The following is a 27,857-nucleotide window of genomic DNA, read 5'->3' as shown; positions in this document are numbered from 1 at the left end:
AAGAACCCCAGCGTTAGCAGAAGGAAAGAAATCTTAAAAATCAGGGCAGAAATAAATGCAAAAGAAACTAAAGAGACCATAGCAAAGATCAACAAAGCTAAAAGCTGGTTTTTTGAAAAAATAAACAAAATTGACAAACCATTAGCAAGACTCATTAAGAAACAAAGAGAGAAGAACCAAATTAACAAAATTAGAAATGAAAATGGAGAGATCACAACAGACAACACTGAAATACAAAGGATCATAAGAAACTACTACCAGCAGCTCTATGCCAATAAAATGGACAACTTGGATGAAATAGACAAATTCTTAGAAAAGTATAACTTTCCAAAACTGGACCAGGAAGAAATAGAAGATCTTAACAGACCCATCACAAGCAAGGAAATCGAAACTGTAATCAGAAATCTTCCAGCAAACAAAAGCCCAGGACCAGATGGCTTCACAGCTGAATTCTACCAAAAATTTAGAGAAGAGCTAACACCTATCTTACTCAAACTCTTCCAGAAAGTTGCAGATGAAGGGAAGCTTCCAAACTCATTCTATGAGGCCACCATCACCCTAATTCCAAAACCAGACAAAGATGCCACAAAAAAAGAAAACTACAGGCCAATATCACTGATGAACATAGATGCAAAAATCCTTAACAAAATTCTAGCAAACAGAATCCAACAACATATTAAAAAAATCATACACCATGACCAAGTGGGCTTTATCCCAGGAATGCAAGGATTCTTTAATATCTGCAAATCAATCAATGTAATACACCACATTAACAAATTGAAAGATAAAAACCATATGATTATCCCAATAGATGCAGAGAAAACCTTTGACAAAATTCAACACTCATTTATGATTAAAACTCTCCGGAAAGCAGGAATAGAAGGAACATACCTCAACATAATAAAAGCTATATATGACAAACCCACAGCAAGCAACACCCTCAATGGTGAAAAATTGAAAGCATTTCCCCTGAAATCAGGAACAAGACAAGGGTGCCCACTCTCACCACTACTATTCAACATAGTGTTGGAAGTTTTGGCCACAGCAATCAGAGCAGAAAAAGAAGTAAAAGGAATCCAGATAGGAAAAGAAGAAGTGAAACTCTCACTGTTTGCAGATGACATGATCCTCTACATAGAAAACCCTAAAGACTCTTCCAGAAAATTACTAGAGCTAATCAATGAATATAGTAAAGTTGCAGGATATAAATTAACACACAGAAATCCCTTGCATTCCTATATACTAACAATGAAAAAACAGAAAGAGAAATTAAGGAAACAATACCATTCACCATTGCAACGAAAAGAATAAAATACTTAGGAGTATATCTACCTAAAGAAACAAAAGACCTATACATAGAAAACTATAAAACACTGATGAAAGAAATCAAAGAGGACACAAACAGATGGAGAAACATACCGTGTTCATGGATTGGAAGAATCAATATTGCCAAAATGGATATTCTACCCAAAACAATCTATAGATTCAATGCAATCCCTATCAAGCTACCAACGGTATTTTTCACAGAACTAGACCAAATAATTTCACAATTTGTATGGAAATACAAAAAACCTCGAATAGCCAAAGTAATCTTGAGAAAGAAGAATGGAACTGGAAGAATCAACCTGCCTGACTTCAGACTCTACTACCAAGCCACAGTCATCAAGACAGTATGGTACTGGCACAAAGACAGATATATAGATCAATGGAACAGAATAGAAAGCCCAGAGATAAATCCACGAACCTATGGACAACTTATCTTCGACAAAGGAGGCAAGGATATACAATGGAAAAAAGACAACCTCTTTAACAAGTGGTGCTGGGAAAACTGGTCAACCACTTGTAAAAGAATGAAACTATAACACTTTCTAACACCATACACAAAAATAAACTCAAAATGGATGAAAGATCTAAATGTAAGACCAGAAACTATAAAACTCCTAGAGGAGAACATAGGCAAAACACTCTCCGACATAAATCACAGCAGGATCCTCTATGACCCACCTCCCAGAATATTGGAAATAAAAGCAAAACTAAACAAATGGGACCTGATGAAACTTAAAAGCTTTTGCACTACAAAGGAAACTATAAGTAAGGTGAAAAGACAGCCCTCAGATGGGGAGAAAATAATAGCAAATGAAGAAACAAACAAAGGATTAATCTCAAAAATATACAAGCAACTCCTGAAGCTCAATTCCAGAAAAATAAATGACCCAATCAAAAAATGGGCCAAAGAACTAAACAGACATTTCTCCAAAGAAGACATACAGATGGCTAACAAACACATGAAAAGATGCTCAACACCACTCATTATCAGAGAAATGCAAATCAAAACTACAATGAGGTACCATTACACACCAGTCAGGATGGCTGCTATCCAAAAGTCTACAAGCAATAAATGCTGGAGAGGGTGTGGAGAAAAGGGAACCCTCTTACACTGTTGGTGGGAATGCAAACTAGTACAGCCACGATGGAAAACAGTGTGGAGATTTCTTAAAAAACTGGAAATAGAACTGCCATATGACCCAGCAATCCCACTTCTGGGCATACACACTGAGGAAACCAGATCTGAAAGAGACACGTGCACCCCAATGTTCATCGCAGCACTGTTTATAATAGCCAGGACATGGAAGCAACCTAGATGCCCATCAGCAGATGAATGGATAAGGAAGCTGTGGTACATATACACCATGGAATATTACTCAGCCATGAAAAAGAATTCATTTGAATCAGTCCTAATGAGATGGATGAAACTGGAGCCCATTATACAGAGTGAAGTAAGCCAGAAAGATAAAGAACATTATAGCATACTAACACATATATATGGAATTTAGAAAGATGGTAACGATAACCCTATATGCAAAACAGAAAAAGAGACACAGAAATACAGAACAGACTTTTGAACTCTGTGGGAGAAGGTGAGGGTGGGATGTTTTTAAAGAACAGCATGTATATTATCTACGGTGAAACAGATCACCAGCCCAGGTGGGATGCATGAGACAAGTGCTCGGGCCTGGTGCACTGGGAAGACCCAGAGGAATCGGGTGGAGAGGGAGGTGGGAGGGGGGATCGGGATGGGGAATACGTGTAAATCCATGGCTGATTCATAGCAATCTATGACAAAACCCACTGAAATGTTGTGAAGTAATTAGCCTCCAACTAAAAAAAAAAAAAAAAAAAAAAAAGATGGGAAGTGAAAAGCAAAGGAGAAAAGGAAAGATATACCCATCTGAATGCAGAGTTCCAAAGAATAGCAAGGAGAGATAAGAAAGTCTTCCTCTTGAAACATCCCACCCTCGCCTTCTCCCACAGAGTCCAAAAGTCTGTTCTGTACATCTGTGTCTCTTTTTCTGTCTTGCATATAGGGTTATCATTACCATCTTTCTAAATTCCATATATATGTGTTAATATACTGTATATTATCTATGGTGAATCAGATCACCAGCCCAGGTTGGATGCATGAGACAAGTGCTCGGGCCTGGTGCACTGGGAAGACCCAGAGGGATTGGGTAGAGAGGGAGGTGGGAGGGGGTTTGGGATGGGGAATACATGTAAATCCATGGGTGATTCATGTCAATGTATGACAAAAACCACTACAATATTGTAAAGTAATTAGCCTCCAACTAATAAAAATAAATGGAAAAAAAAAAAAAAAAGAAAGTCTTCCTCAGTGATCAATGCGAAGAAATAGAGGAGAACAATAGAATGGGAAAGACTAGAGATCTCTTCAAGAAAATTAGATACCAAGGGAACATTTCATGCAAAGATGGGCTCAATAAAGGACAGAAATGGTAGGGACCTAACAGAAGCAGAAGATATTAAGAAGAGGTGGCAAGAATACATAGAAGAACTGTACAAAAAAGATCTTCATGACCCAGATAATCACGATGGTGTGATCACTCACCTAGAGCCAGACATCCTGGAATGTGAAGTCAAGTGGGCCTTAGGAAGCATCACTGTGAACAAAGCTGGTGGAGGTGATGGAATTCCAGTTGAGCTATTTCAAATCCTGAAAGATGACACTGTAAAAGTGCTTCACTTAATGTGCCAGCAAATATGGAAAACTCAGCAGTGGCCACAGGACTGGAAAAGGTCAGTTTTCATTCCAATCCCAAAGAAAGGCAATCCCAAAGAATACTCAAACTACTGTAAAATTGTACTCATCTCACACGCTAGTAAAGTAATGCTTAAATTTCTCCAAGCCAGGCTTCAGCAATAAGTGAACCGTGAACTTCAGATGTTCAAGCTGGTTTTAGAAAAGGCAGAGGAACCAGAGCTCAAATTGCCAACATCCGCTGGATCATGGAAAAAGCAAGAGAGTTCCAGAAAAACGTCTATTTCTGCTTTATTGACTATGCCAAAGCCTTTGGCTGTGAGGATCACAATAAACTGTGGATAATTCTGGAAGAGATGGACATATCAGACCACCTGACCTGCCTCTTGAGAAACCTGTATGCAGGTCAGGAAGCAACAGTTAGAATGGACATGGAACAACAGATTGGTTTCAAACAGGAAAAGGAGCACGTCAAGGCTGTATATTGTCACCCTGCTTATTTAACTTACATGCAGAGTACATCATGAGAAACACTGGGCTGGAGGAAGCACAAGCTGGAATCAGGATTGCTGGGAGAAATATCAATAACCTCAGATATGCAGATGACACCACCCTTATGGCAGAAAGTGAAGAAGAACTAAAGAGCCTATTGATGGAAGTGAAAGAGGAAAAAAAAAGAAAAAGTGAAAGAGGAGAATGAAAAAGTTGGCTTAAAGCTCAACATTCAGAAAACTAAGATCATGGCATCCAGTCCCATCACTTCATGGCAGATAGATGGGGAAACAGTGGAAACAGTGGCTGACTTTATTTTTCTGGGCTCCAAAATCACTGCAGATGGTGACTGCAGCCATGGATTAAAAGACGCTTACTCCTTGGAAGGAAAGTTATGACCAACCTAGACAGCATATTAAAAAGCAGAGACATTACTTTGCCAACAAAGGTCCATCTAGTCAAGGTTATGGTTTTTCCAGTGGTCACGTATGGATGTTGAGTTGGACTATAAAGAAAGCTGAATGCTGAAGAATTGATGCTTTTGAACTGTGGTGTTGGAGAAGACTCTTGAGAGTCCCTTGGACGGCAAGGAGTTCCAACCAGTCCATCCTAAAGATCAGTCCTGGGTGTTCATTGGAAGGACTGATGTTGAAGCTGAAACTCCAATACTTTGGCCACCTGATGCGAAGAGCTGACTCATTTGAAAAGACCCTGATGCTGGGAAGGATTGGGGGCAGGAGGAGAAGGGGACGACAGAGGATCAGATGGTTGGATGGCATCATCAACTCAATGGATATGGGTTTGGGTGGACTCTGGGAGCTGGTGATAGACAGGGAGGCCTGGTGTGCTGTGGTTCATGGCGTCGCAAAGAGTCGGACACAACTGAGCGACTGAACTGAACAAAGCTGCAATAATCAGGACTGTGTGGCTTGCCATAAGGATAGATATATAGGCCAATGCAACAGAATTGAGAGTTCAGAAATAAACCCATATGTCTAATAAAACCATACATCAACAAGAGTACTTCGGGACTTCCCTGGTGATCTCGTGGTTAAGACTCTAAGCTTCCACAGCAGGGGGCATGGGTTTGATCCCTGCTCAGGGAACTAAAGATTTCTGCCATGCCATGCAGTGCAGCCAAAACAAAACCAATAAATAAATCTTATTAAAAAATAAAAGTGACAGTATTTACTTAAATGTGGGAGGAATAGTCTTTTTAACAAATGGTGCTGAGATAGTGTATATCTACATGTAAAAGAATGAATTTGGAAACTTAACTTTCACTATAGGCAAAAGTGAACTCAAAATAATCAAAGACCTAAATAAAAGCTAAAACTATAAAACTCTTAGAAGAAAACAGAGAAAAAAAATCTTTGTGACTTAAGATGAGCAATGATTTCTAAGATATGACACCAAAGCACAAGCAGCCAAAAAACAAAAACAGATAAACTGGACTTTATCAAAACAAAACACTTTTGTGCTATAAAACAATACCACCATGAATGTGAAAAGACAACTTACAGAATTAGAGAAAATATTTGTAAATCAAATCTGATAAGGGTCTAGCACCCAGAATATATAAGAAATTCTTCAAGCTCAACAATAAAAAGGCAAATATTCCAATAACAAATGGGCAGAGGATCTGAACAGACATTTCTCCAAGAAGACATACAAATGGCCAATAAGCTTATAATAAATGAACATCATTAGTCATTAAGGTAATGCAAATCAACACCACAACGAGATATCATTTCACAATCACTAGAATGGCTATAGAAAAAAAACAAGCAAATAACAATTGTTTGTGAAGATGTGAAAAACTGGACCCCTTACACATTGCTGCTGGGAATATAAGTGGTATGGCAACTTAGGAGAAAATATGACAACTCCTTAAACAGCTTCTGCATGACCTAAAAATTCCTTTCCTGGGTATATACCGAAAAGAACTGAAACATGTGTTTAAACAAAAACCTGCACACAAATGTTTATAATGGCATTATTCATAATAACCAAAAAGCAGAACTAAGCCAGATAACCACTAGCGCATGAATGGATAAGCAAAATGTGGCATATCCATAAAATGGAATATTATCCAGCCATAAAAGGAAATGCTACAACATGGAAGAATTACCTGTTAATAGATCTCACCTTATATGAGATGGAGTCAGTTTAATCTCAAAGCCTCCCTGGCCTCTGGTCTAGCTATGGTTCTAGTAATAATTTCTGCCACAGTTGCATTAATGAAGAGAGTTAAAGATCTAAATTTCACGCTTTAGAAATACATGCTTTTATTTTTACGAAGATATACAGATAGTGGTGACTATAAAAGGCTAGCATATTTAATATGTATATATACAGCATCTTAAAAAGGAGACTTGGGGGCACAGTTTTGTGTTACATGTAATAAAAGAATCACGGTCCCTTCGGAGGATTTTTGTTTGTTTTAACAGATACATTCTTGAATTTCTTCTTTATCCTTCTTGTTGACATCAGCCTCTCTGACAAATCCTGAAAATAGAAACATAAAGAGTAACACAAACACAAAGAATTTCCTCTGCTATTACAAATTTAACTCATGGCCTGGAAAAAGGAGATTTGCTGGGTCCTAAAGCAAGAAACTATATTCTCTCCTCTCTTTTTCTTTTTCATCTTATCATTCACCTTCATAGACATTACATTGTGATTTCTAAGGCCTTCTTTCTCCCTTAGTGACCATCCAGCTACTCCAAGGAAACAATCTATTTGTTTGCACTGGGACCAAGGGGGAATTTCCTATGCCTAAGACTTACAGATGCTGAAACAAAGGGCTGACAGAGGCTCTTCCACCCCTTACATAAAGGGGTCTCTGTTGAGGCTGAGTCTGGCACTGTGAGAGAATGACAACTACCTCTGAAGCAAGGACTAATCCTTTTATCTCCATGTCCCTTCTTATTTGGACATGACTTTAACTGCTTGTGAGTAAGAATCTGAGACTGTTCTTTATATCTGTCAGACAAGCGTTCCAGGAAGGAATGCTTACTTTGTATTTCCAAATTTTGTTCAAAGGAGTTATTTTCCTCCAGGAATTCTCCCTCTATCCAAATCCTGGTCAGGCAGGTGTCAAAAGGTCTGATGATGTTGGTCAAGGACATCTTTCCATTTCTCATTACAAAGGCTCTAAGCTCAGAGACCCACTGGTGATAGACAGGGCAGGTCACACATCGAGAGAAGAACTCCTTAAAGTACTGAAAGGAAAGGAAGGTCCATTAGCTCAGGGATTAGTACTTTCTTTCCTCCACTCCATTCCATCAGAACTTACGGCAGTTCCCACTCAGCACACTCACTCAGGGCTGGGGGAACAGGAAGGAGTTACTTATGGTCAAGGAGGCCCGGAAAGCCTGTTCTCAGATACAGAGGAACTGGAATGTTTTAGATTCAGAAGTAAAGGATGTAGGAAAATGTGTCAACCTATAGCCAAAGCCAGCATGGTCTACTGAGGAGGGCTAAGTACTAACGTTTTAATGGCACTGGGTAGTAGCTTTTGCAAATCCAATAAAGTTAAGAAATCCAGTCCTGATCTACACGCAAGAATATCTGGGAGGATACATGAAGTAGGTGGATAGAGTCTGTAGATGGAGGGGAAAAAAAAGGGTTCAAGGAGGAAAAAGAGACCGAGGCAGCAAGGAGAAGAGTAAGGGAGAGAGGCAGGTGGCAGAAAGAGCACCATGCCTTAGGTGTTAGTTCAGGATAACGGAGACAGGTACCGTGAGGGTTTGGCGGCGAGTCTCTGCAAGAGTTTGCAGGAAGACATCCTCTGGCATTTTCTGTAAAACCAGCACATGGCACTCTAGGAATCGGACAAAGCCGTGGGAACCAAACAGTGAGGCATTGGTTCCTTTCACCAACTGGCGAGCCTTGGAGAAGTGGTACTCAAACTGATTCCACTGTGAGTCCTGGGCAAACCTGCAGGGAAAGAACCACAGCTCTCATCTATCTCCGCTAACTGCCCACTATGGCTCCTCCACAGAACCATCATTACTCTAAGGCTCTAAGACCTCCTTCAGTCAGATTTGTGATTCTGGTAAGGGGCCAAGGCTACTAACTCACGTGTAAGGAGGCTCAAAAGAAAACCAATGACATACAGCTTTGCCATGGATTATCTCACACGTAAATGTAACTCTAAACTGAACCATTAATCTATGAGCCCAAACCTCTTAAGGGACAAGAAGAACCCTTCCAATAACGTGGGGGGAAATGGGCGGTAAATGGTCTTTACAAATGGGTTGGAGATGTGGAACCATCCTGCTTTGGAGGGCAAAAGGCAATAGCTTAAATGAGTTCATGGTGTCTTCAAACTTACCCTTTCCCACAGCCCTGAGTAAGACTCTGATACCCTACATTACCACATGGCCAGAGAGGAGTGGACCCCCAGCATGACATTGCTCTGAGAATTTAGAATGCAGCTGTGCTCATAGTGTTGAATGAAATGCAGACATTCCCCAAAGGGCCGACACAGCCATCCTGTGGACAGAGAAAGTAACCAGGCTCGTAGTATAAGTTGTTGACTATAAAGTGGTATACAAGGTGCGTGGTCCAGGGGAGGAGACACCACCTGGAAAGCAGACACCCTGAATCACAATGTGGTTCCTACACTTTAAGGAACAAAGGCCAGGAGCAGAGGCCATGCCCAAAGGACAGGCCCATGAGTGCCTGTGTTCCAAACCTAGGGCCCCACCTGAGGTCTGAATCCCTCAGGAATACAGCAGAGCCCTGCACAAGATTTACCTTTTCCATAGAGCAGCAGATCTAAGCAAGCAGAATAGAAGCAGGCCTGGCCAAGGACATCGTGACTCTGGGAAATGAGCGCCCACTGACTCTCCAGCACATGGACACACAGATCAAATCTGCCGAGAGACAGAGCCACTGGGACCAGCTGGAGAACGGGAAGGGCTGTACAGGAGAGGATGGGATCCTACACCTTCAAGGTGGCCTAACAGCCTCTAGACCTCTGTTCCATAATTCTATTTATATAGAGAACATCTGTGCCCGGGATCAGACCTATGTCTAAGCAAAGGAAGTGGGAAAATGACTCTGAGACAACTTCCAGGGTCTTGAGCTATTGCAATTACTGACTTCCCTGCAGTAAAACAAATGTGGGGGGGTGGAGGGGAGGGGGGGAATATTTAGTGCCCAGACTCTGCCTTTCTACTCCTGACCCCTCAAACTTAAGACGATGTTTCCTGGAGGACTACTGGAGATAGTCCTGGCTGTGGAGACAGGACAGCTTCTCCCTCTCCACTCTAAACTGCTTTAGAAGGTCATACTCTCCCCTCTGAGGCAACAAATACAAAGGACAGTAAAGGATCTTAATACTTCTTCTTCAGAAATGCAGATCTGAAGAGAACTGAGAGAACCAGATTCTCCAGAGCTGGTTTCTTGAGGTGTCTGCATATCTCATGAGCTTGAAAACCTAAGGAGGTTAAAGAGCATCGTGAGGTCTAGAGGTGCGCCTGGCCTCTCTAAAAGCCCCAGGCCCACCAGCCCCAGACCCCATTACCCAGCTTGATGGAGAAGTCGAGATGCCCAAGGCAGAGTTTGGTGTAGGCCAAGGCCTGCATGAGCTGGGCTGTGGCCAACAGCCCCTCCCTGGAGAACCAACACAGGCTGCTTTTCTGAATGGCCAGCTGCTCACGGTGCAGCCACTCATCCTTGTCACCCACGTTCTGGGAGAACTGGGAGAGGGCCACATAGGTGGAGACAGCCTGTGGGACAACAAACACAGGGTGAACATCCAGACTGCACAGTCAGGCTGCAGCGCCATCTCACCCCTTTTCTGGGTAAGAGCCCCCACATGCCCGCCATTCACTCTATGTGGCACTCTTGGGGCCACCGCTCACCTCAACTCCAGCTATGAAAACACACTCCTTCTCACCCCTATGTTTCTGATTTGACCATTCTCACTGCTTGTTCTTTAAACAAACAACTTCCTCCATCTGCCCCTCTTCTTTTCCCCAATCCGAGGCTTTCCCCTTCAAGACGCTGGCCAAACTGCACCTCTTTTGTTTTCTCTAACTGAAGCCTCTAGTTGCTCCTTAGAACTCTATAGAATTGCTGCCATCTCTGTCATCAGTTGTGTGTACAACTGACATCATCTGATGACACTCTTGAAACTCTCTTTGTTAGATTTCCAATATAAGTAGACTCTGTCATGCCTCTTCTAAGAATTTTCCAACAGCTTCTCATCTTCTTTGGAGTAAAAGCCCAAACTCCCACAGTGGCCACAAGGCCTGCACCACCTGCCATCCCCCTCCCTAGACTCTCTGACTCACCTCCTGGCTCTTTCTCTCCTTCTCGCTCCCCTCCAGTCACACTGGCCTCTGCACTACTCCCCAACACAGAGGGCAGGCCTTGTGCATTCACTCTGCCTTCCTCCTGCCTGCTCTTCTCCCAGGTAGCCTCTTCTCCCCCGTGGCCTACTCACCTGGCCTCTCATCTCCTTCAGATAGTTGCCCAAATGCTACCTGCTCGGTGAGGCTTTCCCTACCACCTTATTAAAACTGCACCCCTAGTTCCAGAACTCTATGTCCTCTGGCCTCTGTCCTCATTGCATTATTATCACCTAACATACTATATATTTCACTTATGTTTCCCTGAAACCAAGATCCAGTGTCTGGTACAGAGTAAGTAAAAGTCGCTCAGTTGTAAGTAAAAGTTCGACTCTTTGTGACCCCACGGACTATACAGTCCATGAATTCTCTAGTCCAGAATACTGGAGTGGGTAGCCTTTCCCTTCTCCAGGGGATCTTCCCAACCCAGGGATCAAACCCACATTGTGGGCGAATTCTTTACCAACTGAGCTATCAGGGAAACCCGGTATAGAATAGGTGTTCATCAAATATCTGTTGAGCAAATGGAGATATACATATACATATATAGACACTAAAATTAGGAAGACAGATTTCCCTTTCTTCTTTTTCCCTAAGTCAGCAAATCTTATCCTTTTTTTCGGAGCACTGACTTGAGAATCTGATGGAAGCTATGACCCCTTCCCTACTTCTGATCACTCCTTAAATACTTTTTTTGTACACACAAATACACACAAATGTCAACATTCAATTCAGAGGGTACACAGATAGCCTCATACATGAAAACTGAGAACCCTGCTCAAACACACAATCAGCAATGTCCTGTCAGGTCTGGGTTACCAGGGAGCCATGCTTAACCAGGGACTTGACAGGGTCTCTCCCCCTAGTGTTTTAGGTTTCCGAGTGAGGTCCAGAGCTAAACCAAGGGCTTGCTTACCTGGGCTTCACCAGGAAACTCCTTGACTGAGTTCTTCTGCATAAGAGTGGCCAGGCAGGCAAACCTGCGGCTGCTGGCTGTGGCCTCCAGGCTGTAGAGCTGCCGGAGCAGAGACAGACAGTGCAGCTGCTGCTGCAGGACGGCCAGCTTCTTCTTCCTGGTGTGAGGCAAAGGGGGGTGAGCACGCCCTTATTCTTTACCAGTGTCCACCATCCTTTCCCAAAAGAAATCGGAGTCTACTCACCCACAGACTTCCAGACTAAGAAAGATTCCTGGGAGCCCACTACTTCTAACCTCATATGCTTTTTAAATTCATCCCTCTTGACCAAAAAGAAGTTTTTAGAGAGGTTTTTAAAAAAGGTTCATTCTTTGAATTGTTCTTTTGGTTGAATAGATTTCCTATAAATTATTACAGCTCAATAACGAGGTAGTGTTTAATATTATGCGTATATCTGTCAGAGAAATAACATTAAATTCCATATACGTGTATGTGTACACAGAATACACATATATGTATCTTTATTTGAAAAAGACAGGATAATACCATACTTCAAAGACAAAAGATGTACTCATTCTGCTACACTGAATTGGCCCAGAGAGTAAGGTAAATGAATGAGAACTGTTCATATGCTTGAAAAGAGGAGTCTTAAGAGTCAAACAGGCAAAACCCCAGCCTAGGTCCAACTTTAGCTCTCTGTGACCCTAAATGGAACCAGGACAAGTTGGCAAAGCTTCTCACTTCTCACTAGGGTTGTTTCGAGGTTGACTCAGGGAACAGGAATACCAGCATTTTTCTAGAAATGTTTGGAAAATGACACCAAGCCAGGTCCAGGGAAAACTCCTTTTCAGCAGACGAAGGGCTCGCCTAGCCAGTTTTTTGGCCAGGGTGATCTGTCCCATGTTGAAACAGACCTGGAGACAGTCAAGTGAAAAACAGGAATGTAAACGTGAGAAGAGTACTAAGGACAAGGTTCTGGATACAACACACTGGCTCTTATTCTGGAATGTGTACCTGGGGCCCGAGCTGCCAGAGGGAGCGGAGTTAGAGCAGGACCTGGCCACACTAACAAGCACCCGTAGGGCCATGAGCAAGTAAAGGAGTGAGAGAATGTAATTATGGAGAAAGCGCTCTCCTTTCTCATCTCCCACATGATTGTCAGTGAGCAGCAGAGAAGGGCTGCGATTTACAAAGCGATGCTGGAGACTCAAATGGGACTGTCTTTAGCTTCAGATGCCATGGAAAGCATCTGAAATATCACCAAACTTCATCACTCTCTTCATAAACAAGTTGTACCACCACAGTGTATGAAGATAGGAGCTGAGGAACTACCCTGAGGTTATCATATACCTTCATGCTCTATGGCTAAATCCTCCAAGAAAGGGATCAAGTCTATGGTAATTTCTGAACAATCTTAGGAAGACTGCCCAATAATTCTTTCTTTAAAATGGAAAGAAGTAATTATTTAAAACTTTGCTTCCCTGGTGGCTCAGATGGTAAAGAATCTGCCTGTGGTGCAGGAGACCTGGGTTTGATCCCTGGGTCAGGAAAATCCCCTGGAGGAGGGCACGGCAACCCACTCCAGTATTCTTGCCTGGAGAATCCCATGGACAGAGGAGCCTAGCGGGCTACAGTCCTTGGGGTCACAAAGAGTCAGACACGACTGAGCAACTAACACTTTCAAAGACCTTTTGGTTGAAACACAAATAATACAACACTGTGGACTACTATAATATTCCCTTTGGTGTTCAAAGGCTTTATCCACATTAGGTTTATTCTCCTAGCCAAGTATCTTAAGATTAACACTGAAATTAATTTTTACTTACTTTTAAAAAAGTTTAAACCTTGGCTCTCCAACAAAAATCCCCCATAGTTTTAGGGAGTCATTATTTATAAATTGATAATCATTCCAATACATTTTGCTCTGTTGGATGTAATAGCAATGAGGCTGGGAGAAGTTGCTGAGCTGTCCTGAGTTATTCATACAGAATAAATAAGTTTACTTCTATCTGTCATTTGTAAATGGAATGTCTCATGCCGTGCTTTCCCCAGAGTTTTTATTTGTCATACAAATCTTATTCCTTCAGGAAATTTGTCATAAATGATACATAATGATCTACAGGGTACATGATTTATTTATTTTTTGGCTTCACTGCAGCCAAAGATCTTAGTTTCCTGACTAGGGACTGAACCCTCCTGCCCATTTGCTGCTGGAGTGGAAGCGAGGAGTCTTAACCACTGGACCGCCAGGGAAGTCTTATTTACTGTTAAAGCAAGATGTGGAATGGAGTACAGAGAGCTCTTGTTTGTATTTAACAAAGGAAGTGGGTAGATTATATATATTTATGTATGCTGAGCCCCTCTGGCAAAATACATACAGATATATAACACTGGGGGGAGGACACAGCAGCTGAGTGGTATAGGGCTGAGGGGGGAGAGTTTGGAAAGTATGCTCTTTTCCTTCTAGTTTTATTGAGGTATCTTTCACATATAACATTGTGTAAGTTTAAGGTGTACAACGTGATGATTTCTTTAACTGAAGGACAGTGACATATAGCGTTAGTTTTAGGTGTACAGTATAATGTTTCAATATATGTATATACTGGAAAATGATCACTACAAGTTTAACATCACCGCATATAATTACAATATTTTTTCTTGTGATGAGAACTTTTAAGATCTACTCTCTTAGCAACTTTCAAATATACAATACAGTATTGTTAACTACAATCACAAGCTGTACATCACATTTTTAGGACTTTTAACTGGAAGTTTATATCTTTTGATCATTTTCACCAACTTATCAACTATGCTGGGGGTGACAAGGGATTAGGAAGTACTCTTTCACATTCTACATGTATTTCTATGTTTTGAATTTAAATCACATTTATAATTGCTCATAAAAAGCAAAGAGACTTTAAAGGAAATAATAGGGTAATCCTTAAGGAGAAATAACCCAAAATTCAAGGTTAACCCCTGCCCTCACCTCCGACTGGAGACGACAGAAAGTGGCTTCTTCAAACTGACAGATCTTCACCTTGCGCTTTTTAAAAAATGAGAATGCGGAGGGTTGGCCCAGAAGACTGCTTGCCTTCCTCAAATAAAAGAAGGCCTCCAAACGAGAGAAGGGGAGGAGAAACTGGATTAGCATTCGGATGCTGCTAAGCGTGTGATCAGGACGACGGCTGGACCAAGGTTATGGAGAATTTGAACTGTGACAGGATTTAACTGGAAATGGGGAGCTGGACTGTGCGGGAAGGAGTCGGGGCAGCATCGGCAGCACACGCGCTCTTCACTGCCACACTTCCACTTAGCGCTCTCTCCTAGACCCCTTACAGCTCCTGCCTCTCTCCCACTTTCCTCTGTTTTTTCATACTTGTTGGTAAGAAAGCCCAATCAAATCCCCCCAAGTCATAGGGCTCAGCTCAGGGGTAGAGAGCAGAGCTTGCTTACCATGTAATTATCTGACAGATCCAAGGAGGCAGCGGCAGATTCCAGCAGGTAATAAAATGCACAAGTGGTTTCTCCAATGACCAGGCAGTGCTGGGTGAGGGGCGAGAGCACGCGCTTCAGGACTTCCCTACAGTGGCAGGGCTTCATGGTCAACATGCCTTTCTTGGGATTGGTCTGAGCCAGTTTCCTGTTCACTTTATCCAGGAACTCTTCCTCTGTTCTTTGTGGAGAGAAGATGAAGAGCTAACAGTGGCCATACAGTACCCACTTTTGCTGAGGCATTACCAGGTCCAAAGCCACTTTGTCTGGGAAGCTTTCCTTTATGATTCATTAATCCTATGTCTATCCTTCTCCTCCACTGACCCACAAGGTTTTGAAAGACAGGGATTTTGTTCTTAATGGCAAAGTCCTATTAGGGAGTTTTAAAAACCTAAAGCCAAACTGAGTACCTCACAAACTAAATGGGGAAAAGACCACATCTCAAGAGTAAACTAACTGTGCTACATGAAAACATAAAAATGATACAAAGCAATAAGTAATAATAAATTTATCTATCAGCCCATTTGAACTCCATCATGGCACATGTGAGTATTATTTTATGAAATAACACCATCTTATTCTATAAAAACCCCGCCAATCAGGTAGGCAAAATTACCTGCCTTTTACAGATGAAGAAACTGAAGCTCTGGGAGGGTCAATGACTTACATATGACCTCGCAGCTACTGATGGGTGTGCTGCGCTTAGTCGCTCGGTCATGTCCAACTCTCTGTGACCCCATGGACTGTAGCCCCCCAGAATCCTCTGGGATTCTCCAGGCAGGAATACTGGAGTGGGTTGCCATGCCCTCCTCCAGGGGGTCTTCCCAACCCAGGGATCAAACCCAGGTGTCCCACATTGCAGGTGGCTTCTTTACCGTCTGAGCCACCAGAGAAGCCCAAGAATACTGGAGTGGATAGCCTATGCCTTCTCCAGGGGATCTTCCCAATCCAGGAATCGAACTGGGGTCTCCTCCAGTGCAGGCAGATTCTGAGCTACTGAGTAAAACCAAAACTAGAGTTCATGTTTCTGAACTACTAGTCCAGTGCATTTTTCACAGGCACCACAAGTTCAAAAGAGGTCTGACCTGAGATAGAATGACTGAAAAAGTGAGAACTGAGGACGGCTTTGGATAGTGAACATTCTGATAAGTAGAAGGATGTAGACATCACTGAGTACTTTCAAAAGGGAGAATTGTGTGAGTAAAGACACATTAAGGATGGGGGTGATTAGTGTAGAATATAGATTTTTGTTTGAAAACTGTAGGAAATCAGGTTGAATAAATGATAGGAAACTTGAGAGTTGCTGGTGAATTCAAGGAAGGAACTTGCAAAATTGGTAAGATATGCAATAGAAAGCCAGGAAGTACATGGTTATGAAATATAAAATCATTTTAATATCATCTGGGTTCAAAAGTTATTGAGCAGGCAAATTTATAGCTGAAAAAAATCTGTTATGTGTAATACATTTGAGAGATATTAAAGTTTTTCTTAATCACTAAGAAATAATTTCCCTATAAACAATCAAAGCCTTTCTGATTCACTGATAACTTGCATTTTGGGCTGAGTGACAGAAGTCACTATTCCTGGGTGGTCAGATGCCTTCCTTGTCTGTAGGTAAGGTGAGTTCCCTAGTTTAATGATCAGCTGTGTCTTACTTTCTGGCCCCCTCCACGTCTACTCTCAGCATCTTCACCTACCCGCAGTATTCCCTTGTGAAGGCCTCCTGACTTCTGGATGATTCTGTCTGGAACTGAAAAGTGTCTGTAGGGAAAAAAAGATGACTGTCTTTAATTGCCTGTGTTTGTACTAACTGAGAACATTTAAAAATTCCTGACTACCTTTCATGAAAATTGCTTCCTCCATTATAACAATGGTAAATTTAGGTTTAAAAGTAACCCTACATGCAAGATTAGGGTACTAATTCTTTTTTCCTTAAACACAACTACTTGTGATTTAAACAGTAATCTCTTTCATTCTCAAACCTCCCAAACCAATTCCTAATTCTGTTTGCCAAAGAAATGAATAAAGAATATGTCCCTCTGGTTTGATGACTAATTCTAATAGTAGAAATCTATAAACATATCTGGATCAGATTTATGACTAGAAGGGAGAGAACCACAGAAGAAGTGACCTAGTGAAGAAAAACATGAGGGCACAAGATGTCACATCCCACCAGGGTCACAAGAGCCAGAAGAGATTTTCAGCTTTACCTGGTTGATCCTAAATAACCTCTATCTTCCAGATTTGCCTCTTCCTCTGCAGCTGTCTTCAGATCAAAAGGCAAAAACTTGAAAATGCTGTGGAGATGTTACCTATTTGGGCTCAGGAGCACAGGCGGTGGGATTGAAAAGGAGTCTAAAGGAAGCATTATAAATAGGGAGGGTTTGTGTTAAGTAAAAGGACTGCTCGCTGATTATTTAATGATGTCATATAAGGTAAAGTAGGTCTAAGGAAACTGGAATTTGGCAGCACTACTGTGATGCACGATTCTCAGGCACCATCACATCGCAGGCTGAGAGAACAGCATGCTTTATTCTGCATGTCTGTGCACAGAGACCCAGGGTCTGGGAAGCCTCCGTAAGAGTTCGGCTGTGCTGGAAAGGTCTTGAGCCTTGCTCACACCTACACTGACCAAGCTGCCTCATCTAAAGCTAATACTGACCTCTCAAAAACAAAAGGCTGAAAGGAATTATGAGTGATAGTGTGATTTTTTCATAATACCAACCAGGACATTCACTGTTTTCTTTCCTCTTCCCCTCAGAAAGTACAAAAGTGCAAATTACCATAGACCTCATCAGCCAGTGACCAATTTCTCCAAGTCACTGGTCCACCTTCACAGAGTCATAAGAATGTTACAGCCAGAGAAGGTATTAAGATCATAGATCAAAATCTTCATTTTTGTCTTTTACTACCACCAATTCGCCATATCCCTTTCCCCGCCAACACCAACACCAACTTCTCCTTTATTAAAGTAGAGAAAAGGAAGATATTCCTGGGTCTTGACAGCTGTCTTCAAATATGAAAGAAGGTACAAAGCTGAAAAATGAGTGAAAAATTTGCAGGAAGGTAGAGTTCACCTTGGTGAAAGAAGTTTTCTAACAGCTACTGAGAATGAAATGAGCTGTCCTACAAGGCAAGCTAACTGAAAATGTTAAAACAAAGAGGGTGAACTGTTGGCCCTCTGCAGTGAAATCTCAGAGTCCTAACCACTGGACCACCAGAGAATTCCAAGGGTGAACTCTTACCTGGGTTGTGGTAGAGGGCTATAGGTTTGGGGGAACATCTATCCACTAAAGCGTCTTTAAGTAGCTAACTCCTACATAACCCTCAGATCTCACTTCTGGCATTATCTCCTTCAAGGAAAAATCTTACTCATTTCTCAGGCTGGGCTAATAGCCATTTCTCTAGGTATCCAAATCCCTAGGTAGTCCATTTTATCACCTTTAAGGCCATATTGGAATTCTCTACTTATATGTCTGTACCATCATCAGCCCCCAAAAAATCTGATAATTTCACTTCGTATTCTTAACACCTACTTGAAGCATCTGATACACATAAGGACTCCATATATGTGTACCAAACTGAAAATTTATAATAATAAAAACAATAATTAAATGTACTGAGCACTAACCATATGCCTGGTACTATTCAAAGCACATTATATATTTTAACTCATTTAATCCTCACAACTACCCTATGAAGTATGTACTGTTATTTTTTTCAATTAATTGAAGTTAAGTAACTTGCCCAAGGGGCTTCCCCAAGTGGCTCCTCCAAGTGGCTCAGTGATAAAGAATCTTCCTGCCAATGCAAGGAGACATAGGAGACTTGAGTTTGATCTTTGGGTCAGGAAGATCCCCTGGCAAAGGAAATGGCAATCCACTCCAGTGTTCTTGCCTGGAGAATCCCATGGACAGAGGAAGCCTAGCAGGATACAGTCCCTGGGTTCGCAAAAGGGTCAGACACGATTGAGCAACTGAGCACACACACACAGCTTGCCCAATATTGCCAACCAAAACAAGTATGATCGCTAAAGTTCCTTTTAATTCTGAGATCACACTTAAAAAATTTCTGGTACTTCAGTGATAAATGACTCTCTCCACCTATTTTTCTCTCTTAATCTGATTTCATCTTTTGCATGAAGAGTTCCAAGTACATGAATAAAGAGAAGTGATGCCCACATATCTTCTTTCTGCTCCCTGATTTACCTTGGGGAGAAGGCAGCTGCAATCTGTCTGTGATCACTTGTGTTAGTATTGAGCCAGTGTCTTTGTAGCTACAGAATCGGGAGGTCCCGCTGGAGCTCTTAGTGGAACAGACGGCGAAACGGTGGAAGGGAACAAAGTCTCCCCCCTGACAGCTCCCACAGCGGCAGGCCAGATCTCGAAGAAAGCAGGCACATTCAAGGTGTAGGGCTGTTTGCTGTGCCTTGGGCCACAGCTCCCAAGCCCCTTCCCGCAAAAGAGGCACTCCAAATTCAAGCACCTCTGTCGGAGGTAGGGATAGTTCCTCTAGTAGCCTTAGCGGAGAGTCAGCATCTGAAACATAGGAGACGCTAAATGAGAGCCTCCCTTAAGGTAGTAAACTCCCAAGCATATGCTACTAGTTTATAAGAAAATTTTATTGATAATTCTTATTTGGTATTATTGCTTCCTTTGTATAAAGAATTGTATACCAGTGATATTGACCATATTTAGGATAAAGTACAACAGGGAAGAAATGATCAGGAGACAGATTTCTTAGTTGCTCCTCCTAAATTGAGCTTTTTTACTATTAATATAAATTATTATAAACATCAAGTAACCAGAAAGGCTCTGCTCAAATATAAGACTCAACTCAAAGTCAAAGGGAAACTATTTGTGGATTATATGTGCTTTGGGTAGCCTATGTCACAATTTTATTCTTTCATGGGGAGAATATGAGACTGCAGCTATTTAATGCATATCTTGCTTTGTTCATGTCTGTTTCAATATCACACTTAACTCCCTTGTGAATTTACCCACTTTTATTCTTATTTATTCCAAGAAGCCAATAAAAGACTAGGGCAATACTTTCTAAACCAAAAATCAAGATACAAATACTTAGTGCACGGGGTTTAACATGGAGCAAGAATTCTTGAAATTAAGACAATTTTGAAAAATAAAAGCTAATCATTCACTATAAACATGGCTCTTCCATGATTAAAGTAATAATCTCCCCAATTCTTTAGACATAAGCTTTAAGAGACTGGGGCCCATGACACATAATATTGATGTTCTTTCTGAACAAATACATCCTCACCCAAAGCTCTCTATTTGGGCCTGAGAACAAGGCACCAGCTCACCTGACTTTGTCTCCTCTTTGGTATGCTCAGTCTCAACAGAGGAAGGCACTAACATTAGCTCAGCAGGAAGCTCTTGGCCCTTACTGCACCAGCGGAGCACGTGTACATCCACAAGATCCTTCAGTACCTCAAGTAGCTTATTTTTACTCCAGCCAGGCAGGAGGTGCTGCAGCAGATCTATGTGGAAGGAGTGACCAATGACTGCAGCACATTTAACCAGCGACTGTTCCTCTGGGCTCAGTTGATCTAGTTGGTTCACTGCTATTTCTGAAGAAAAAAAAATTAGCAATGAATAAGTTTTCTACCAACACAGAATACACCATGTTAATAATCTGCTCATTAAAAAAAATAAAAAGGCTTGCTTTTTATTTCACCTGTTCTCCACTCAGCCAAATCTCTTGAAAGAACCTTATCTCCATGTCTTCTTTTGTCCCCATTCCTCACTTATAATTTATCCAACAATCAGGTTTTCACCATGACACTGAAGCTATTTCTTGCGGTCACGAAAACCTTTTGCTGGTAGACCCATTTTCTTCTTATTTTCTCAACTAAACATGGAGGCTGTGGGTTTCCTGGTCCCAGAACTCTAATTAGTGTAAAGAGCTCAAAACTCCAAGCATTTTAGTAAATCTCTCCAAATTCTGATCCATATATTAAAGCAGTTGTTATTAAATCCATTATATTACCAAACCCCAAATCTTGGAATAATTCTAAACTCTTTCCTCTCTCTCACAACCAACTGGCCACCCACTCATTCTCTTTCTGAAAGTTCTTCAGTGTATTTCCTTCCAAACAATTCTAGTCTAAGTAGTCATTTTCACCTGGATCATTATACTATCATTTTGAACATCACAGTCTTCTCTTCTCTTATCCCAATAACATATTAACTAGTGGTAGAACTGTACGCCTAAAGTACAAATATAATGTCAGCCCCCCTTCTTCAATACTTTTATAACTTATATGGCCTTTTACAATGCAGTTTTGGCTTTTCATTTAGACTTGCTGACTGAACTATTCATTTTAGCTTATAAGTTAACAAATCCTTTTTCCTTCCCTGTGGACAATGCTGACCTTGGGTTAACTTTCTAGCCATTTCCTAGGAGCCCCATAAAATTAGAATGTCAGCTGAGTTACCAGGTAACACTGCTTGTGCAAAGAGTGACCCTTGACTGGAAACTGAATTTGGACTAGGAAAACTGTGAATAAGCTACAGCTACCTGATGGTAAGCCACAGCTTTGTGGGGGTTCCGTGGGTGTAGTGATTCCTGTAACAGGTCACAGTGCCAAGAAGCTCTGCCTACAGGACTATTCTAAGAGATATCAGTTTCTCGTTGGGAAACAGGCCATCTAAGCACCCATCCATCATAGTCTCATCCCATCATATCTAAGGTATTACTTGAGGTTCCAGAGGATAGCAGTAGGAACTGCTGTGAGGATCCCCACTGAAGGAAACCACTGGCTACGTTCTACTAGAGTGCTGTATTTCCTGACCTGTATGCTTCTAAGTTAGTAAAGCCAAAGCTAAGTGTGGCCTATCACAGTTGGAGGAATATGAACTGTCCAGATGAACCTAAAACCATCAGAGTGAACAGCTTATGATAGCTAATATTCACTGACTGCTTATTATATACCATGATTTATTTCATTTACTCTTCAACTAACCCCATGAGGTTGGGACTATTATTATCCTCACTTGATTGATGAGAAGACTAAGGCTCAGATAAGTTTATCTAACATTTCATATCCAGTAAGTGGGGGAACCAATGGTACCCAGGTTTTTCTGATGCCAGAGCCCTGGTTCTTAATTACCAAGGCATTTTGTATTGCTGTTTCACATACATGTCTATATTCTCAGTAAGACCACAGTTGACTTGAAGGTATGCTTAATCATAATATTCCTGAAAGGGGGTTAATAAAGTACCCTGGCCACCATACATTTGAATAGAACATTAAAGACTTCATGTATAAAAAGAGCACTCCCTGTCTAATTTTGCCTACCCAATTCCGAGGGCTTTATTCTTCATCTCATCAGTCATTATAAACTTATACTTTGCACTCTTTTTGTTAAACTCCTGCTAGGTCCCTAACACTGTCTCTTCACTAGCACCATGGATTTTCTTAAACCTCAGCAACATTTTCTCCCTTGATTACTGTCTCCTCCGGCACAGGAATACGCACAAAGGGAAACTCAGGTCATACATTTTTATTAAATAACTAGAAAACTTTTCCAAGTCACCAGTCAGTCTCAAAGAGAACACTGGGCTCAGTTATGTAAAACATAACTCAAGTAGCATTACAAGTCTTTAACAACTCTTTAGGCAGTGCCAGAATTTATTTCTGAAAGGCAGGTTTCTTTTTTGAAGAAACAAAGCTAGCATGATAATAAGGGATCTATACTCAATCACCAACCAAATTACTAAGTGCAATGACATCCATAATTGATTCACATGAGGTCTTCAGGGACCTGCCTTTTAATAATGGTGGAAGGAGCACTGTATCCAAGTTCACGTCATCCTTGACTGTGCAGACGTAAAGTTCCTGGTCTTCAGAGGTGGCAGGAGAAATACTGTACATTGTGGATTTCATGGCATTGGCTGTAGGGAAAGAAGACTTTGACTGCTATGCTCAGTGGCTGGAGTTTTAGACACAAAATTACAAGAATGTACTCAAGAAACTGAAAGGTTTAAGGTGAACTGGAGCACACATGTTTAAAGTGGTTTACCCCACCCATCCTGCCTGTTCTCTCATTTTCTCTTAGAAGCTAACAACACTTTCTGTACCACACAGTATCTAACATTCTTACCTTTCCTGTTTACCTCCTAACATCCCTCTCTGCTACTGCATCACAGCTCGAGGATGCCTTTCTGGATTTACACATACTTCTACCTCTTTCTTTTTCCCTTCTTCCATTCTCCATTCAAACCCTCATGTCATCCTTTTCATCACTAATGTGCAATTCGCTACTAGACTCTCATGTTTATCTATTCTTTTTGATGTTTTTAAATCCTTTTTTAAAATCCCCACTTCTTGGGTTGCTCAAAAAAAGAACTAAAGTGGATCGACTCAATTACTTTATCTGAGGCATTTAGTGTTTTCAACATGAAAAGTAAAAGAAGTGTTAGTTGGTCAGTTGTAGCCGACTCTTTGCAATCCCATGGACTGTAGCCTGCCAGGTTCCTCTGTCCATGGAATTTTTCAGGCAAGAACACTGCAGTGGGTAGCCTTTCCCTTTTCCAGGGGATCTTCCTGACTTGGGGATGGAACCCAGGTCTCCTGCATTGCAGGCAGATTCTTTACTGTCTCAGCCACCAGATGGTAAACATAGCTGCATATTATTTGTATAGTTCACTTAGCCAGGAAGGCTTAATCCAGTTTATAAAGTCAGCAGGGAAAAGGCATATGCCTAATAAGGACCAGGTGATGCCATGTTCAGAAACGAACTCCAGCATCGGGACCAGTGTAGAACCTTGGGAAGCTCAGCTTACCTGAGAGGGTCTCCCACTTGCTGTTCTCCACTTCCTCCTTTTGGAGGTCATGAAAGCACAATATGTTTTTAGAGAGAAGATCCTGGCATAAGACCTCACAGTAAAGGGGGTTTCCAAAGCACCTGCGGAGAAGGTAGCTGTAGAGAGGTAAGCAGGGGATTGCTGACTAAAGAGGCCCACTTGAAGAGAGCCAAGCATAATGGTATTTCATAATGAGGAATACTTCTTTTGTTAAAGTCAGTTCCTGATGATATACACTAACAGAGGGAAGCAGCAGCACAGAAATGTAAAAAGAAGTTTCTGACTGGTTTTGTAATGTATTTTGGCAGTAATTTTTCTTTCTTAACTATTTTGCTTCTGTTGATGTTAAAAGGAACTAATATCCCCTTGCTGAAAGGTCTGGAAGAAACTTGGATAAGCAAGCTATCCAAGTCCTACCTGTCCTGTGAAAACCTGGGTGAAGGGTTCAGGGAGGTAGCCCTTTTACTGGGTTACTAGAAGACTGTCTACTCTTAAATCCACTTTCGGGCTTCATCATGGTTTCTAATGCACTTCTCTCCCCCATCTCTGGTGTGAGACCTGAGGCCTTCTCTTATATTATGGCACTGGCTCCTCCCGTAATCAAGTGCCCAGCTAGTCCTAGCCACTCACATCTGCAGCTCTTGGGGGATGCTCACCACCCCCAGTTCCCAACATGCCATTCTCAACAGTGAGGTCGCTGCCAACTTCGAAATGGGCACCAGGACAGCTGGAGGGCTCTGCAGGAAGTGCTGGGCCTGGCCACACAGCGTGGAGGTAGGGGTCAATGTCATCAGCACGATGATGGGCACACCAGAGAGCAATGTTCCCAAAAACTCCCAGGAAGCTGCATCCATATACTGGGCCTCGTCAATGAGGAAAATCAGCGGTGTTTCCCTTACTGCCTGGAAATAACAGTAGAGAAACAATGACAACCTCTGATTAGAAATGAAGTCATCTGATTTTCAAATCTACCATGAACACCTTAAATGTCAGTACAGGCTGGTATTTTCAGAGTAAAACGTAAACTAAGCTCAGTTAATATTTTACTTTATAAATATAAAATAGAGCCTGTATATCTAATTCCTAAAGAAATGTACTGAGTTTCTTTGAACATGAAAATACTCTAACTGAAATATGAAACAAACATCAAAATGTTCTCCAGATCAAACCTGAAGCTTTCGAATATTTCATTTTGGCAAAAGCTTCAAATTGTGTGGAAATTCACAGTATTCTTTATACAGTAACTTCCAAGCCAGGCTGCACATCAGAATTACCTGGGAGTGCTAGCTAAAACCACCAATTATCATGTTCCACTCATGTAGACTTTAATAAAGTATGCTCTTTTATCCACATTCTCCACCCACATTCCATTCCTCACTGCCACAGGTAATCATGCTAGTGTACTTATCATACCACTGTCTGCTTGTATGGCATTCCTATAAAATGCACATTGCTGTTTTGTCAAGTAAAATGTTCTTATGCAAATGGTACTGTATTACAGGTCTCATTATTTCTCTTTTTACTCAGGATTTCAAAAATTGGTTTATAACATTATATGTTTTATGTATACAATATCGTATTTTAACTTCTGCACACACTACATCATGCTTAACACTGAAGGTACAGTTTCCATCCATCACCATATAGTTGACCCCCTTTACCCTCTGGTAACCAATACTCAGTTCTCTGTATCTATGTGTTTGTGTTTGCTTATTTATTAATATTCAACATGAATGAAGTTATATGGTATTTGTCTTTCTCCATCTGATTTATTTAACTTAGTATGGTGCCCTCAAGCTCCACCCATGTTGTCAGAAATGGCAAGATTTCATCTTTTTTATTCAGCTATTCCACTTCTGGATATTCATCTGAAGAAAATAAAAACACTAATTTTGAAAGATACATGCATCCCTATGTTCACTGCATCGTTACTTACAATGGCTAAGATGCAGAAACAACTGAAGTGCTGGCCAATGGATGAATGGATAAAGAATATGTGGTGTATATATATGTGTGTACATATATAACACTCAGCCATAAGAAAAGATAAAATAATCAGGATTATTTTAGATCAAATAAAATCAGTGGTTATGTTATTATGGTGTTATGTTGTATGTGTTGTTATGTTTTCACCTTCTGCCTTACTAATATTGGCAATATATATACCCCAAGTGTTCATCTATAAATTCATGCCAACACCTCCCTAACCTTCACAAACAAAACACTGCAAAGAACCAGCTACCTGGGATTTATATCCAGGAGTGGAACTGCTGGGTATAGACGACGAATTTTATTAAAAATCTGACTGGTTACTTCAACATAGCTTTCCAGAATGGCTACATCAGTTTCTTCTTATACAGATCCTTGACTCTGTAATCCTAGAATGGGGACTGAGTATATATATTTTTGATAAATAGGAGATAAAACAGTTATCCACCTGCATCTAGAAATCACTGTTTTAAGTTATTAAAATTTCATTAAGAAACAGGACCAGGAAAGAGCAAAGACCTTTTCTTGTATGCTGTGCTGTAGGATGGATTCAAGGTTAAAGATAAATATAACAATGAAGATATCAATAAATATGCAGGCCAAGAAATGTCTAAGTCCAGGTAATATGTGGATAGATTAAAATGAGCATAAACCATTTCCACCTATTAAGAATTAATGGTATGTAGCAAAAATACCCACCTTCTGAAGCACTTCAAAAAAACATGTTTTAATCTTCTGTTGTCTGGCCAGGTCATCCATGTGTGAAACCTTGAAGGATAAGGGAAACTGACCGGGAAAATTAACCATATATTATCATTCAAAATGACAATCTAATAAAAATATACAGGTTCTCAAAAGCAAGGAGCAAATGATTCTATTTTGAGTGAGAATGGGTTTCTACAGGAGTGGACACAGGGTTACAAATACCAATCAAACATCAATATATAGTTCAGAGGGTGAGACTGAAAGTTCACTGGTGGTTAGAGAGAGACATCTCCTTTCCATGCTGAATTTTGGCAAACCCTTAAAGGATCACGACTAAGGAATAAAGTGACAGGTCAGACTTAGCAATGTCATTCTGGACAATTCTAGTACCCCAGATATTCTAAATATACCAAAATGAATGTAGCATGAGACTTGTGAGAAAGAACTGCAATGGACATCTCCAATATTGTGAGCTACCACGGACCTGAGGGCCAAGTGAGACTGCTCCCTGACGACTTCAGGTAAGGCTTGTCTTAAGAGAGCAGTATGCTGAGGGACTGGAAAGACTTTTGTTTTCTCTAGTTTTCATTAGATACAATGCCCTGCATGCTGGGTAAATTAGGAGAAGTGATGGAGGATGAATAAATGGAATTGTGGACCAGGGAATTCTTAGCCTACTTGCTATTGGGTACTACATAAATCCTGGATCACTGGAAGCTTTTGAGATTCAGATGCTGGTTCAGGTGACATACTCCATGACCCAGGAATGGAAAGGGAAGGTTAAAGAACAAGACGCTGCAACCAACTCAAGAACACATGGATATAACTGCTGGGTATACTTGACTGGTCAGTATCACCTTTTTAGCACTTTCACATTTACAATGCACCCTACATCCTCTAAAATGCATACAAAAACCACATAAAGTACTACAACTGTCATTTTGCAGGTGGAAAAAAACGAGGCTCAGAGAGGCTAAGTGACTTGTGCCAAGACATACAACTAGCAAGTTTCAGAGT

General features: G+C 41.2%; 1 protein-coding gene across 12 annotated transcripts in view; it reads right to left on the bottom strand.

Moving 5' to 3' along the window:
- Positions 1-6,809: 6,809 nt before the first annotated feature.
- LOC133059483 (adenylate cyclase type 10-like) overlaps positions 6,810-27,857 on the bottom strand; it is a 36,134-nt gene continuing 15,086 nt past the window's right edge. For 5 of the 12 annotated variants that reach the window (XM_061146657.1, XM_061146655.1, XM_061146660.1 and 2 more), the window contains 18 exons: positions 26,835-26,921; positions 24,777-25,048; positions 24,126-24,262; positions 23,109-23,234; positions 20,641-20,907; positions 19,526-19,855; positions 17,015-17,078; positions 15,279-15,498; positions 14,812-14,937; positions 12,567-12,739; positions 11,828-11,984; positions 10,083-10,287; positions 9,899-9,995; positions 9,311-9,429; positions 8,929-9,046; positions 8,290-8,488; positions 7,566-7,770; positions 6,810-7,054 (listed from right to left, as the gene is read on the bottom strand). In XM_061146657.1, coding sequence (XP_061002640.1) covers positions 6,990-7,054; positions 7,566-7,770; positions 8,290-8,488; positions 8,929-9,046; positions 9,311-9,429; positions 9,899-9,995; positions 10,083-10,287; positions 11,828-11,984; positions 12,567-12,739; positions 14,812-14,937; positions 15,279-15,498; positions 17,015-17,078; positions 19,526-19,855; positions 20,641-20,907; positions 23,109-23,234; positions 24,126-24,262; positions 24,777-25,048; positions 26,835-26,921 — 2,967 coding nt within the window. In that variant the 3' untranslated portion in view covers positions 6,810-6,989. Of the gene's footprint in view, positions 7,055-7,565; positions 7,771-8,289; positions 9,047-9,310; positions 9,430-9,898; positions 9,996-10,082; positions 10,288-11,827; positions 11,985-12,566; positions 12,740-14,811; positions 14,938-15,278; positions 15,499-17,014; positions 17,079-19,525; positions 19,856-20,640; positions 20,908-23,108; positions 23,235-24,125; positions 24,263-24,776; positions 25,049-26,834; positions 26,922-27,857 lie in introns of those variants that run through there. The other 7 variants (XM_061146659.1, XM_061146656.1, XM_061146663.1 and 4 more) reach the window with 7 other exon arrangements.

This window comes from Dama dama, chromosome 7, assembly GCF_033118175.1.
Source record: "Dama dama isolate Ldn47 chromosome 7, ASM3311817v1, whole genome shotgun sequence".
NCBI lineage: Eukaryota > Metazoa > Chordata > Mammalia > Artiodactyla > Cervidae > Dama > Dama dama.
The sequence above is the reverse complement of the archived record's forward strand: the minus strand, read 5'-3'. Positions and strand labels throughout refer to the sequence as shown.